The 15,143-nt window shown below is 49.4% G+C and overlaps 1 protein-coding gene across 1 annotated transcript; it reads left to right on the top strand.

The window, feature by feature from the left end:
- Nucleotides 1–3,227: 3,227 nt before the first annotated feature.
- On the top strand, nt 3,228–5,181 carry PSORS1C2 (psoriasis susceptibility 1 candidate 2; the record flags this gene model as incomplete). Its single annotated transcript, XM_080710150.1, has 2 exons — nt 3,228–3,282; nt 4,826–5,181. The coding sequence occupies 2 exons, from the start codon at nt 3,228–3,230 to the stop codon at nt 5,179–5,181; spliced, it is 411 nt and encodes a 136-aa protein (XP_080566276.1).
- Nucleotides 5,182–15,143: the final 9,962 nt, after the last annotated feature.

Genomic DNA, 15,143 nt, shown 5'->3' with positions numbered 1-15,143 from the left:
GCACTAAATAAAGATGACTGTAGTTGAGCCATTGTTTGGAAGTGTTATTGGTGTGTGTGTGTGTGTGTGTTTGTGTGTGTGTGTGTGTGGTTTGTGACTTCTCCCTGCAGCCATCTCCCTGGTGCTATGAGACCATGCTTTCTCTGTGTGGTATCTCTTTCCAAATCCCTTTCCCTAACCTGCTTTGGAAGTTTTTTTTGACAAGCTGCAGTGGTGTTTTTTTTTTTTTTTGCGGGTCTGGCGTGGAACCCAGGGACATTTGACCTCCGAGCTACACCCTCTGCCCTATTTTTTATTCTTTATTTTGAAACCGGGTCTCACTGAGTTGCAGAGGGCCTCACTAGGTAGCCGCGGCTGTCCGCGAACTGCGATCCTCCGGTCTCAGCCTCCCGAATGCTGGGATTACAAGCCTGCGCCAACCACGCCCGGCTTGTAGTGTTTTTTTTTTTTTAATTCTCACCTTTTACTTTTTTTTTTTGGGGGGGGGTGTTGGTACTGGGAATTTAACCCAGAGGCATTCTATCTCCAAGCTATACCCCTAGTGTGTTTTTTTTTTTCTTTTCTTTTTATATTTTACATAGAAACAGTCTCAGATTACTGATAGCCTTGCTAAATTGCTGAGGCTGACTTTGAACTTGCAATCCTCTTGTCTCAGCCTCACAAACCCTGGGCTTACAAGTGTGCACCACCGCACCTCGATATTTGAAAAACCCTCTCCTTTGGAATACGATAAATACCAGGAGGGAGGAAGATGAACACTCATTCTACAAGACTCAGAGCCAGGAAAGGCACCAGGCGCGTCCATTCCAGTGGGAGAGACCTATTCAGACAAGGATCATCAGGCAGAGAAAGCAAGATCCATGACAGGCTGGAGCCTGTACACACCTGTAATCCCAGTACTGGCGAGGCTGAGGCAGGATCAAAGTTTGAGGCTAGACTCAGCAATTTAGCAAGAGACCCTAAGAAACTTAGTAAGACCCTACACAACCCAGTGAGACCCTGTCTTGAAATTAAAAACAAAGTGTGGAGAGGAATTGAGGATATTGCTTAGAGGTGGAAGGTCTCTGGGTTCAATCCCCAGTACCACACACACACACACAGCCTAGGAGAGGGCAATGGGGACCCTCACTGTGGGGGGCTGGCCAGGTGGTTCACAACTTGGGGAGGAATGGAGTTCTAGTTTTGATACGCCTGTGTGTGTGTGTGTGTGTGTGTGTGTGTGTGTGTGTGTGTGTAGTACTAATGTTGGAACCCAGGGACATTCTACCTCCGAGCTGTACGCACAGCCCTATTTTATTCTGTTGTTTTGAAACAAGGTCTCACTAAGTTATGGAGGCTCTCAAACCTGTGATCCTCCTGTCTCAGCCTCCCAAGCACTGGGATTCCGAGTGTGTGTGTCACTATACCTGGCTCTTTTTTTTTTTTTTTTTGTACTAGGGATTGAACCCAGAGGCTTCCTATCTCTGAGCTACACACCCCAGCACTGTGTGTGTGTGTGTGTGTGTGTGTGTGTGTGTGTGTGTGTGCGCGTGCACGTGGTACTGGGGATGAAACCTAGTAGGGGCTTTCTATCTGAGCTACACCCTTCAGCACTATTTATTTATTTATTTTGCGGTACTGGGGATGGAACCCAGGTACTTCTGAGCTACACCCCCAGTCCTATTTTTTATTCTTTATTTTGAAACAGGGTCTCACTAAGTTGCAGAGAGCCTCACTAAGGAGCTGAGGCTGGCTGCGAACCGTGATCCTCCCATCTCTGTCTCCCAAATGCTGGGATTAACAAGCATATGCCACCATGCCTGGCTCTGTTTTTTATTTTGAATCCATCTCACTAAGTTGCAGAGGCTGGCTGCAAATCTCTGATCCTCCTGTTTCAGCCTCTCTCCCGAGTATTGGGATTAGAGGTGTGTGTCACCACACCCGGCTTATTTTTTATTTTGAAATAGGGTCTCACTAAGTATTGAGGGTCTTGTAGAATTGCTGAGGCTGGCTTCAAACCTGGGATCCTCCTGTCTCAGCCTCCAAGTACTGCAATTACAGGCATGGGCCACCATGCTCACCACGCCCAGCTGTTTTTTGTGGGGTTTTTGTTGGCTTTTTTGCAGCCTTGGGGATGGAATCCAGGGGCATTCTACCTCCGAGCTACTCCCCCAGCCCTATTTTTTATTTTTTATTTGAAAACAGGGTCTCACTGAGTTGCAAGGGGCCTAAGTAGCTGAGGCTGTCTGCGAACATCGATCCTCCTGTCTCAGCCTCCCGAATGCTGGGATTACAAGAGTGAGCCACCACACCTGGCTTGGACACTACTTCTGAGAGGTTAATAGACCTCTGGGTAGAGAGGGGAAAGTTTTAGGAGGATCTCTGAGAGACAAGTGTGCTGAGACCTAAACGCTGAGGGTGGGCACTGAGAGCTGGAGCCCGGGCCCAGGGCAGGGCCCAGGGCAGAGAAGAGCTTCCAAGGGAGAAGGAGGAAGAGGCTGGGGTTGCAGGAGGGACAGCAGCGTCCCCAGCCTCTGGGCTGGGACTGATGCCACCAGCTCAGAGTGGAGTGAGGCTCCGAAGCAGGATATCCTATGGCTCCTTCCTCTTTAGGCACTTCAGGTGGCTCCAGGTGGAATTCCTTGATGTCACCACTTGGGAGGTCCCCTATGTATCAGCAAGCCCGTTCCTGGAGGAGCCGTGGGGGGGAAAAATCCCCTAAAATGAAGGGCGAGGGGGCCGGGCGGGGGTGTTAGTGCACAGTATCCCTGGTTTCAAAGCCCCCCATCCTGCCTCAGCTCGCGTCCTGCCTCCCGGCCCTGTAATTACGGGGCTTCCCCACGCGGGGCTCACTCCCATTCTTTGGCTTCAATAGCTACCAGGGATGAAAGGCGGATGTCCCGTGATTATGGGATGACAGATGGCCATTGGGTTTTGCAGGGTGTGGATGGAGGGGGCGGTAAAACAAGGGTGGGGTGACCCAGGGTCTGGGTCACTGATGGGGAGAGCCAGTGGCTGGCTGGGTCCTGGGCCAGGGGATTCAAATGAGGGACGCCACTGTCGGGCTACAGGTTGGCCAGGGCCTTCGAACGGGTCTGACCAGTTAGGTTCTGATGGGTTTCTGTGTCACCGGGCTGGCCCCTCCCCATAGACTGGCCGCCTCCTCTCCTTCCAACCCTATAAAGCCTCTTAGGGTTCCCAGGCACCCAGACTCAGAGCACCCCATCTTTGGGGGCCAGTAAACAGCCATGATGGTCAACTGGAAGCTACTGGGGATGCTGGTCCTTTGCCTGTGTGCCGGAGGTGAGCCGGAGTATATGGGGTATGACTGATGGACACGGGATGGTTAAAATGACCCGTCTTTAGGGAAAAGGCCCTCGAAGAAGAAAAAGGGTGAGGCAGTGGACATGGGGGCGGAGGGGATACTGGGGGCTTACAGGAGAGGAAGAGCGGGCAGGGGCATTTTGACTTAGAATAATTGCTTTGTTGGTTCAGGTATAGCCTGAACCAATGTGGTAATTGCAGAGTTCCGGTGTGCATGGTATTCGTCAGAGCTGGGGTTCGTGTTAAGGATGGTGGGCACATTTTAAGGTGGGGTTTGGGTACCACCTAGGGCCAGGTGTGGACCACTTTAGGGTGCAGATCAGCCTGGGGCCCATGCCAATGGGGCCTCCAACTGGGGTTAGATGGAGCTTATTTGGGGGATCCCAGGCACTTAATATTGGTCAAATGATCATCAAATGATCAGTGAGATTTTTCATGTCATTTTCAGATTGTTTTGGTCTTTGGTAAATGTATGGAGAGTGCTTTGAGTGACTTTGAAGCTGGGTGTGGTGGCACAGGCCTGTAATTCTAGTACTTGGGAGGCTGAGACAGAAGGATCGCAGGCTCAAGACCAGCCTCAGCAATTTAGCGAGGCTCTCAACCACTCTGTTTCCAAATTTAAAAATGAAATAAAATAAAATAGGGCCGGTGGTGCAGCTTGGAGATAGAATACCCTTGGGTTCAATTTCTTTTTTTTTTTTTTTGCGGGTCTGGGGATGGAACCCAGGGGCATTTGACCTCTGAGCTACACCCCCTGCCCTATTTTTTATTCTTTATTTTGAAACCGGGTCTCACTGAGTTGCAGAGGGCCTCACTAAGTAGCTGAGGCTGTCCGCGAACTGTGATCCTCCAGGTCTCAGCCTCCCGAATGCTGGGATTACAAGCGTGTGCCACCACGCCCGGCTCCTTGGGTTCAATTTCTAACACCTCCCCACACACACGTGAATTAGTGGGTGCAGGGCTTTAATCCCAGTAGAGCTAGGTGTGGTGGCGCACGCTTGTAATCCCAGCTCTTGGGAGGCTGAGACAGGAGGATCACACAGGTTCGAAGCCAGCCTCAGCTACTTAGTGAGGTTCTCAGCAACTTAGTGAGACCCTGTTTCCAAATAAAGTATAAAATAGGGCTGGGAGTATAGCCTGGAGGTAGAAAGCCCCTGGGTTCCACCCCCAGTACCACCAAAAATAAAATAAAATAAAATAAAATAATCCCAGTACTTGGGAGGCTGAGACAGGGGGATCACAGGTTCAAGGACAGCCTCAGAAAGTAGTGAGATTCTCATCACCTTAGAAAATTTTATGTTTCAAAATGAAAATGAAAATTGGGCTGGGGGTATAGCTGAGAGGTAGAATGTCCCTGGGTTCAATCCTCAGTACCACACACACATAAAAATAAAATAAAAGAGAGAAAGAGAGATTCTATGAGGTCTGTGGGTCAGCTTAGACTGTGTCCATCCAGAGTGGGTCCGTCGCTGGGATGGGGGTAGGTCTGGCCCTCACCACCTCTTACTTTCTTCCTCTACAGGCATCTCAGGCAGCGGGGACCACCCTTCTCCCCCACCTACAGAGGCCCAAGAGGAAGAGAACTCCGCAACACTGCCTCAAGGCCCCCCAATTCCCGGTGACCCCTGGCCAGGGGCACCACCTCTCTTTGATGACCCTACACCTCCAGCCCCCAACCGGCCCTGGAGAGACCTGCCTGACTCTGGTGTCTGGCCCCCTAAGCCTCCAAGCACTGACCCCCCTCAACCTCCTCGGCCTGATGACCCCTGGCCAGCAGGACCCCAGCCCCCAGTAAACCCCTGGCCACCTGCTCCCGAGATGGACCACGGCTCCCATGAGGAACCGGACCTTGACCCTCCACAGGAAGAGCACAGATAACCGGTTTCCCCTGGTGATTTGGGCCCACGGGCGCAGTGCACCCAGGCCGCCTCTACCCTCCGCTGCCCTTGAAACTCTCCCCAGTTTTGCCTGACTTCTTGAATTCCCTTCATCATTCTTTTCAATTTTATCCTGAACTCAGAAGATATCCTTGATATTTTGTGTGCCCTCTTGAGCTCCATACTTAGCCTCCACGTTTTCCCTTTCTTTTTCTCTGAGAACATAAACACACACTCCTACCTCACCCAGTTCTCTGCCGGCCCTACATCCCTCTTCTCCATCCCCGTCCCTCTCCTCCATCCCCATCCCTCTCCTCCATCCCCATCCCTCTCCTCCATCCACATCCCTCTCCTCCATCCACATCCCTCTCCTCCATCCACATCCCTCTTCTCCATCCTCATCCCTCTCCTCCATCCCCGTCCCTCTCCTCCATCCACGTCCCTCTCCTCCATCCCCGTCCCTCTCCTCCATCCCCGTCCCTCTCCTCCATCCCCATCCCTCTTCTCCATCCACGTCCCTCTCCTCCATCCCCATCCCTCTCCTCCATCCACGTCCCTCTCCTCCATCCACATCCCTCTCCTCCATCCACGTCCCTCTCCTCCATCCACATCCCTCTCCTCCATCCACATCCCTCTCCTCCATCCACATCCCTCTTCTCCATCCTCATCCCTCTCCTCCATCCCCGTCCCTCTCCTCCATCCACGTCCCTCTCCTCCATCCCCGTCCCTCTCCTCCATCCCCGTCCCTCTCCTCCATCCCCATCCCTCTTCTCCATCCACGTCCCTCTCCTCCATCCCCATCCCTCTCCTCCATCCACGTCCCTCTCCTCCATCCCCGTCCCTCTCCTCCATCCACATCCCTCTCCTCCATCCCCTTCCCTCTTCTCCATCCCTCTGCACCTGGGATCTCAGGCCAGCAGCACTGTGCTCTCTGCTGCCCCCTGGTGGCCTGCAGCTGGAACCCATCAGAAGACAAGGATGTTGCTTCCAAGAAATAGGAAAATAAAAACCATGTTTTCTTAATTCTGAGTCAAGCTGCTTCTTTTACTAGTGACTCGTGGTTTGAATATTCAGATGCCCTTCTGATGGTCCTAAATGTTCAGAGGTCTGGAAGAAAGAGGAGCTCCTGTCTTGCCCATGTGCTGTGCAAGAGGGTGTGGGACTTAGCTGAGGGAGGGCAGGAAATGTATCTGTTAGACACAACAAGGACGGTGAGAAGAGTTAGGTCTTTCTTCTTTCTTTCTTTCTGCCTCTTTCTTTCTTTCTTTCTTTCTTTCTCTTTCTTTCTTTCTTTCTTTCTTTCTTTCTTTCTTTCTTTCTTTCTTTCTTTTTCTTATGGTGCTGGGGATTGAACTCAGGGACATTTTACCTCTAAGCTACGCTCCCAGACTGATTTTTTATTCTTTATTTTGAAACAAGGTCTAGGTTGCGGAGGGCCTCACTAGGTAGCTGAGGCTGGCTGTGAATTATGATCCTCCTGTCTCAGCCTCCAGAATGCTGGATTACAAGCGTGTGCCAAAACGCCTGGCAGAGTTAGGTCTTTAATGGCTTATGGTTTGTATATACCCCTGGTTATACCCCTGGTTATATATACATGTAAACTTCCCAGGGATATGGGCAGGGTTTGGTTTGGTTTGGTATTGAGGGTTGAACCCAGAAACCCTTTATCTCTGGGCCTTTTCTTTAATTATTATATGTATTTACTTAATTACTTATTTTATTTTTTTGGTCCTGAGGAGGGCATTCTACCTCCAAGCCACATCCCAAACCTTTTTTTTTTTTTTCCATTTTTAATTTGGAAACATGGTTTTGCTTAAGTTGCCCAGGCTGGCCTCCAACTTGAGATCCTCCTGCCTCAGCTTCTTTTATTTATTTTTTATTTACTTTTATTTATTTATTTTTGCGGGTCCGGAGGTGGAACCCAGGGGCATTCTTTTTTTTTATTCTTTATTCTGAAACAGGGTCTCACTGAGTTGCAGAGGGCCTCACTAAGTAGCTGAGGCTGGCTGCGAACCGTGATCCTCCGGTCTCAGCCTCCCGAATGCTGGGATCACAAGCGTGCGCCACCACGCTCTGCCTCAGCTTCTCGAGTAACTGGGATGATGGGCGTGCGCCACCACACCCAGACATGCACACAGTTTTAAGGAAATAAATCTCCAGATACTTGTGTGGCCCTTCCCAAAACAAATATCGTGCCCTCTCTGAGTCTGAGCAGAGAGCTGACAAATAAAAGTATATGGGAAGCCAGGTGTGGTAGTGCACATGTGTAATCCCAGTACTTGGGAGGCTGAGACAGGAGGTTCGTAGATTTGAAGCCAGCCTCAGCAAATTAGGCTCTCGGCAACTTAGTGAGACCCTGTTTCCAATTTGTGTGTATGTACGTGTGGGCCTGGGAATGAAACCTAGGGGCTTTCTACCTCTGAGCTATACCCCCAGCCCTTTTTTTTTTTTTTTTTTGAGCCAGGATCTCACTAGTTTGATGAGTCTCACTACTTGCTGAGGCTGTCCTCCTGTCTTAGCCTCCCAAGAACTAAGATGACGAGCATGTGCCACGACGCCTGGCTTCCTGTTTCCAAATAAAAAAATAAAAGCAAGGCTGGAGGTGTAGCCTGGAGGTAGACAACCTCTCGATTCTGAGTTCCATTCTCAGTACCAGAAAAACAAAACAAACAAAAATCCTACAGGTAACTGGAATAAAAACTAAGTGTAGGGTTTAGAAATAATCATTTATTTAATACTGGGGATGGAAGTTAGGGGCATTATTCCTCTGAGCTGAACCCCCAGCCCTTTTTATTTTTTTACTTTGAAACAGGGTCTTCCTAATTTACTAAGGAACTTGCTAAGCTGCTGAGGCTGGCCTTAAACCTGTGATCCTCCTGTCTCAGCCTCCCAAGTACTAGGATGACAAGAATGCACGACCACACCCAGTTTAGGAATAACCTAAGAACACATAAGAGCGGTGGGGCTAGTAGAACTTAACAGGCACCAAAATAGATTAGATTCATGTATTCACTCAGCCATCATCTTATATCCTTTATGTGTCCATCAAAGCTGGGAGCCCTGGGAGAAGAGAAGAATATAAAGAATAAAAATGTATAGTTTCAGCCGGGCGTAGTGGCGCACGCTTGTAATCCCAGCATTCGGGAGGCTGAGACCTGGAGGATCGCGGTTCGCAGACAGCCTCAGCTACTTAGTGAGGCCCTCTGCAACTCAGTGAGACCCGGTTTCAAAATAAAGAATAAAAAATAGGGCAGGGGGTGTAGCTCGGAGGTCAAATGCCCCTGGGTTCCATCCCCAGACCCGCAAAAAAAAAAAAAAAAAAAAAAAAAAAAGTATAGTTTCAAGTCTCAGGAAGTTTAATTTTTTATTTTTTCGGCACTGGGGATGGAACCCATGGGCATTCTACCTCTGAGCTACACCCCAGCTCTATTTTTTGTTTTTATTCTTTATTTTGAAACAGGGCCTCACAAAGTATCTGAGGCTGTCTGTGAACCGTGATCCTCCTGTCTCAGCCTCCCAAATGCTGGGATTACAAGTGTGCTCCACCAGGCATAAACCTGTAATCCTAGCCATCCCAGAGGCTGATATAGGAGGATGTTGAATTTGAGGCCAGCTAGATGCAATTAATTGGGAAAGGAAGGAAACAGAAAAGAAATCTTAAAGGAGAGAGGAACGGAAGGAAAAAACGGAGCCCCTGGCATGGCCAAGTAAACAGCTAGGGACTGTTTAAAAAATCCTGTTTATTTTTTGTGCTAGCTCTTTTTCTGGTGCCAGGAATTGAATCCAGGGCCTCACACACCCAAGGAAAGCAACTCTGCCACTGAGATACGCCCCTGCCCCACAGACTGGGGCTCTTGACATCAGGCTTCCTTACTTTTTTTTTTTTTTTTTTTTTTGCGGGGCCGGGGATGAAACTCAGGGGCATTTGACCTACGAGCTACACCCCCTACTCTATTTTTTATTCTTTATTTTGAAACCGGGTCTCACTGAGTTGCAGTGGGCCTCACTAAGTAGCCGAGGCTGTCCGCGAACCGTGATCCTCGGGTCTCAGCCTCCCAAATGCTGGGATTACAAGCGTTATGTCACCACACCCGGCTGTGTTTCTCTCCTTAAGAAGTATGAGCTTCCTGGGAGCTGGAACAGGGCCTTGTCTGTCTTTATATCCTGTACTTCTCTCCTAATTCCTGGCCCAGAAGAGGTTCATTACAAATTATTAGCCCCATTTCACAGAATAGGGAACAATGATAAAACTGGGGGCAGTGGCATAAACCTGTAATCCTGGCCATCCCAGAGGCTGATATAGGAGGATGTTGAATTTGAGGCCAGCTTGAACAACATAGTGAGACCTTGTCTGGAGGAGGAGGAGGAGGAGGAGGAGGAAGTGTGTGTGGCAGTACACACCTGTAATCCCAATCCCAGTACTATGGGAGTCTGAGACTAGAGGATAAGGTGTTGGAGATCAGCCTCAACAATTTAGCGTGTGTGTGTGTGGGGGGGGGGGTTGGGGGCACCCAGGAGTATTCTACCCCTGAGCCACAATACCAGTCCTATATTTAATTTTTTTTTTTAATTTTGAAACAGGCTCTTGCTAAATGAGCCTCAGTAAGTTGCTGAGGCTGGTTTCCAAACCTGTGATCCTCCTATCTCAGCCTCCCAAGTCCTGGGATTACAGGTGTGTGCCATCCCACTGGGCTGAGACCTGTTTCCAAATAAAAAATAAAATTGGGCTGGGGGGTGCAGGTCAGAGGTAGAATGCTTCTAGGTTTGATCTTCAGTAACACACACACACACACACACACACACACACACACACACACACACACACTATGCCAAGTGCTGGGCAAGGTAACTCAGCTGTCCAAGACCTATCACAAGGGCCAAAGTCAAGACCGGGGCAGGGCTGCCTGGCTCCAAACCTATTCTCAGTTGGCTGCAGCAGGTGGGTGAGAGGGCGGGAGGGTGGGCAGGGCGAGGCGCCTGGGGGCTTGAATGCCTATCGGCAGGCAGTGGGTAGGCACAGAGGCGAGCGGGACGGGTCGCTGCGGATCCTGTTAGCACAGGAGAGCCCTTGTGCCGGCCTCTCCTCTGGGACAGACAATGCCTCTCCGCCCGCCTGGCGGCCTCGCCCAGGAGCGGCTGCGGCGGGGACAGCAGTCACAGCGCTGTCAACATGAGGTCATGGAATTAATAATAGAATGAGAGCGCAGATTTATGGAACAATAGCCCTGTACTTTGGACGTGGCAGATAGTCAATAAATGCTTGGCTAATGAAAGAAAAAAAGCCCAGAACCGGTGTCCTGGTCTAATCTAATTACAGAAGCTGAGTTCCCCCGAGACAGCAGAGGGCGCAGCCCTCCGCCTTTGGGCAGGCCAATCATGTCTTCAGACTAGACAGAACAGATGGTTGTCTGCCTGGCTTTGAAGATTTCCAGGCAAGGAAACTCCAAACCACCCATTTGTTTCTCTATTTGCCCACACGTTCACATTTTATTGAACTTCTGGCGTGTGGGGTGCGGGGTGGCGGTGACAATCCCAGGAAGCAGTTTCAGCCCTCCCTGCCCTCAAGGAGCTCTGTGTCTAGGGAGGAAACAAACACGTCAATCATGGCAATAAGATTTGAGAAAAGTTAAATTAGAAGCCGGGCGTGGTGGTGCATACCCGCCCGCCCATAGTCCCAGTATTTGGGAGGCTGAGACAGGAGGATGGGAGGTCTTAGGCCAGCCTCAGCAATTGAGTGAGACCTTCAGCAACTTAGCAAGACCCTGTTTCAAAAAGAAAAAGAAAAAAGAGCTGGGGGTGTAGCTCGGAGGTGGAATGCCCCGGGGTTTAATCCCAGTACCACACACTGATAGAGACAGACAGACAGACACAGAAAACTGGGCACTGTGGCACATGCCTTTAATCCCAGTACTTGGGAGCCTAAGACAAGACAGGAGGATTATAGGTTTGAGGCCAGGCTCAATTTAGTGAGACCCTCAGTAGCTTGTGAGACTATGCAACAAAAAAAATATAAAAGCTGGGCAGGGTGGTACATGCCTGCAATCCTAGTACTTGGGAAGCTGAGATAGAAAGGTCTCAGGTTCAGTTCCAGGCTTAGCAAATTAGCGAGGCCCTCAGCAACTTAGTGAGACCCTCTTGTGTGTGTGTGTGTGTGTGTGTGTGTGTGTGTGTGTGTGTGTATGTGTGTGTGTTTATGTGCACACGCACGTGTGCTACTGGGGTTTGAACATAGAGGCATTCTACCTTCAAGCTACACCCCCCAGCCCAGTTTTTATTTCTTATTTGGAAACAGGGTCTCGCTAGGTTGGTGAGAGTCTCATTACTTGCTGAGGCTGGCCTCAAAACCGCGATCCTCTTGTCTCAGCTTCCCAAGTACTGGGATTCCAGGCATGGACTACCATGCCTGGCAAGATAGTTTCTAAATAAATAATAATAAAAAGAGGGCTGGGGGTATAGGTTGGAGATAAAATGCCCCTGGGTTCACTCAATACAAATAAATAAATAAAGAAATAAACCCATTACAAAATAAAGTATAAGGGCTGGAGGTATAGCTCAGAGGTAGAATTCTTTGGGTTCAATCAAAAACAAAGAGTTAATTTTGAGCCCATTGTGGTGGCGCACGCTTGTAATCCTAGCATTCAGGAGGATCGCGGTTCCCAGACAGCCTCAGTTACTACTTAGTGAGGCTCTTTGTAACTCTGTGAGACCCTGTTTCAAAATAAAAATAAGAAATGGGACTGGGGTGTAGCTTAGAGGTAGAATGCCCCTGGGCTCCATCCCCAGACCCGCAAAAAAAAAAAAAAAAAAAAAAGTTAAATTTAGTTGTTGTAAAAATGACAAGAAAAAGCCGAAGAGGGGTGCACCTGAGGAGCCCAGAAGGAAAGTCTGAGTCCTCTGCCAATTTAATATTTCAAGTTTATCTAACTGAAGACTTGCTTGGTATAAACTTAATCTATTTTACCATGCAACCCTCCTTGGACTTTTCTACCTCCAGGCTATACTCCCAGGCCTATTTTATACTTTATTCTTTTATTTTTGGTGGTACTGGGGGTGGAACCCAGAGGCTTTCTACCTCCGGGCTATACTCCCAGACCCATTTTATATTTTATTTGGAAACAGGGTCTCACTAAGTTGCTGAGAGCCTCACTAAGTAGCTGAGGCTGGCCTCGAACCTGCAGGATCCCCCTGTCTCAGCCTCCCCCCTGACCCCACAGTTCTTATCTTTAATTAAGTGCCCCCTAGATGCCCAGCATTGGTTCTAAAAACTTGTCAAAGTAACCGAATCCACCCTGAAATCCAAAAAGGTAGGGAACTCCCACCCCCTAGCCTTCCCCTCTGTGAGGCCTCTCACTTCTCTCCCGGCAGAGGCTTACTACTTGGGAATGCAACTCTAAAGGATACCTTCATCACCTCCCACCTAGGCGGAGCTGTTACTGTGTTGCGCTTGTTTTCCTCTCTGTCACCAGAGGGCAGCCTAGGGCCTCCTCGCAGGTGTTTTTCTTGGGCCTTCTGGGTTCGGAGCCTCCCTGAATCAGGCTCTCCCTGGCCCTGGTGAGCACACTCTGAACCCAGGAGTGACCAGCCTCTGAGTTACACCCCCAGCCCTTTTTAATTAAAAAAAAAAAAAAAAAAACACTTTTTTTTTTGTGGTAGCCAGGGGCATTGTACCTCTGTGCTATTTTTTTTTTTTTTATCCTTTATTTTGAAACAGGTTCTTACCAAGCTGCAGAGGGCCTCCCTAAATAGCTGAGCCTGGCCATGAATCTGTGATCCTCCTGTCTCAGCCTCCCAAATACTGGGATTACAAGTGTGCGCCATCACGCTTAGCTTAGATTTTTAATTTTGTGGTGCTGGGCATTGAACCCTGAGGCATTCTACCTCTGAGCTATTTTATTTTGAAAGGGGTCTCCCTAAGTTTCTGTGCACTGCTGGCCATGATCCTGGTATCCTCCTGTCTCAGCCTCCCAAGTACTGGGATTACAGGCATGCGCCATGGCACCCAGCTGAGAATGACTATTTAATAGGTGCGCGTAATTGAGCTGACAATGAGTGTTGGTCTCCCTGGCGTTGGCTCCACAGAATAGAGAAGGGGAAAATATTTTGGTTCTTAGAGAGTTAATCACCTGTCTGCACCTCCCCAGAGGACAATAGAGGTGGTGGCTGAATTAGTTGTCACTAAGCAGAGCCATGAAGCGTGGGCATCGGGGATCTTGATTGACGCTCAGCTGACGCCCTCGGGAAGATGAGGAGGGAATGAGAATAAAGGTGTGGATCGCATGGAGGACAGGGGCCCCTCCTGCCAAGTTTTCATCTTCCGGAATTCAAGCCTGAAGATGTGTCTGCTCTGATGCCGGGCCTCACACCCCTGGGCTTTGGGCCAGCCACAGCACTCCGAGTCCTGCTCAGAGGGCGAGGACGGGGGTGGAAGGTGTGGGAAGTGGGGGCTGACCAGGTCCAGCTCAGTGGGGCAGTTCTCACAGAGCCCACTAAGAGATTGGGAGTGGATATTGGGGATTGAACCCAGGGGAATTCTACCTCTGAGCTGCATCCCCAGCCCTATTTTATTTTTATTTTGAAACAGGGTCTCACTAGTTTGCTGAGAGGCTCGCTACTTGCTGAGGTTGTCCTTGAACTTGCAATCCTCCTACCTCAGCCTCTCAAGTATTAGGATTAGAAGCGTGTGCCATCATGCTCAACTCAGAAGGGTAGTTCTAAGAGATTTGGGGGGGGGTCCTGGGAATTGAACCCAGGGGAATTCTTTTTTTTTTTTTTTTGTGGTACTGGGGTTCCTGGAAGCCCTTCTACTTCCGGGCTACACTCCCAGACCCATTTTTGTATTTTTATTTGGAAACAGGGTTTCTTAAGCCAGCGCAGCTGGCTTCGAACCTGCGTGATCCTCCTGCCTCCGCCTCCAAAGTGCGGGGATTACAAGTGTGCGCCACCATGCCCGGCAAACCCAGGGGAATTCTATCCCTGAGCTATACACTCAGCCTTTTCTGTTTTTATTTAATTAAATTAATTAATTAATTTATTTATTTATTGTGGCACTAGGGATGGAATTCAGGGGCATTCTACATCCGAGCTATATACCTAGACTTATTTTATTCTTTTATTTTGTAACAGGGTCTCACTAAGTTGAGGAAGACCTAAGTAGCTAAGACTGGCCACAAACCTGTGATCCTTCTGTCTCAGCCTCCCAAGTAATGAGATTACAAACGTGTGCCACCATGCCTGGCCAATTTTTTATTTTGAAACAGGATCTTACTAAATCGTTGAAGGTCTTGCTAAGTTGTTGAAGCTGGCCTCAAATCTGTGATCTTCCTGTCTCAGCCTCCCAAGTACTGGGATTAAGGCTAGCACTACCATGCCAGACTTTGCTAGGGGGGTTTTAAAAAAATATTCAGGACTAAGATGGGTGTAGTGGCACCTGCTTGTAATTCCAGCTCAGAGGTAGAATGCCTTGAGTTCATCCTCTAGTACCACCACAAAAAGAAAGGAAGAAAGAAAAAAAGGAAAAAAGAAAGAAAGAAAGAAAAGAAAAAAGAAAAGAAAAATAGGGCTGAGGGTGTACCTCAGAGGTAGAAAGCCCCTGGGTTCAATTACTAGTTAAAAAAAAAAGCACAGGACAGCCCTACCCACGGCTGCCATCAGATGAGCACCGGGGCAGGGGAAATCCCCGAACTTCCCATCACCGCCCCGTGAGAGCTGCTGTTTGTTAATGGGTATGTGTTGGATCTTTAAAAAAAAAATAATCAAGTGGAGAAAAGAGTGGCTCCGGGAGTTAGTCACCTGTGAGGAATGAGGGCGGCCAGAGGGAGAGAGCCGGCAGGGCCCAGGGCACGTGCGCGCGGAGCCTCCCGTGTCTGGGCAGGGCGCCCTGGAGGCAGGCCCTCGCCAGCACCTCTTGGGGCTTGGTACGAGGTGGGTGTGCTTAGACTGGGAGGCAGGCCCAGAAGCCAGACA

Source organism: Muscardinus avellanarius, assembly GCF_963383645.1.
Source record: "Muscardinus avellanarius genome assembly, chromosome: 14".
Taxonomy (NCBI): Eukaryota; Metazoa; Chordata; class Mammalia; order Rodentia; family Gliridae; genus Muscardinus; species Muscardinus avellanarius.
The sequence above is the reverse complement of the archived record's forward strand: the minus strand, read 5'-3'. Positions and strand labels throughout refer to the sequence as shown.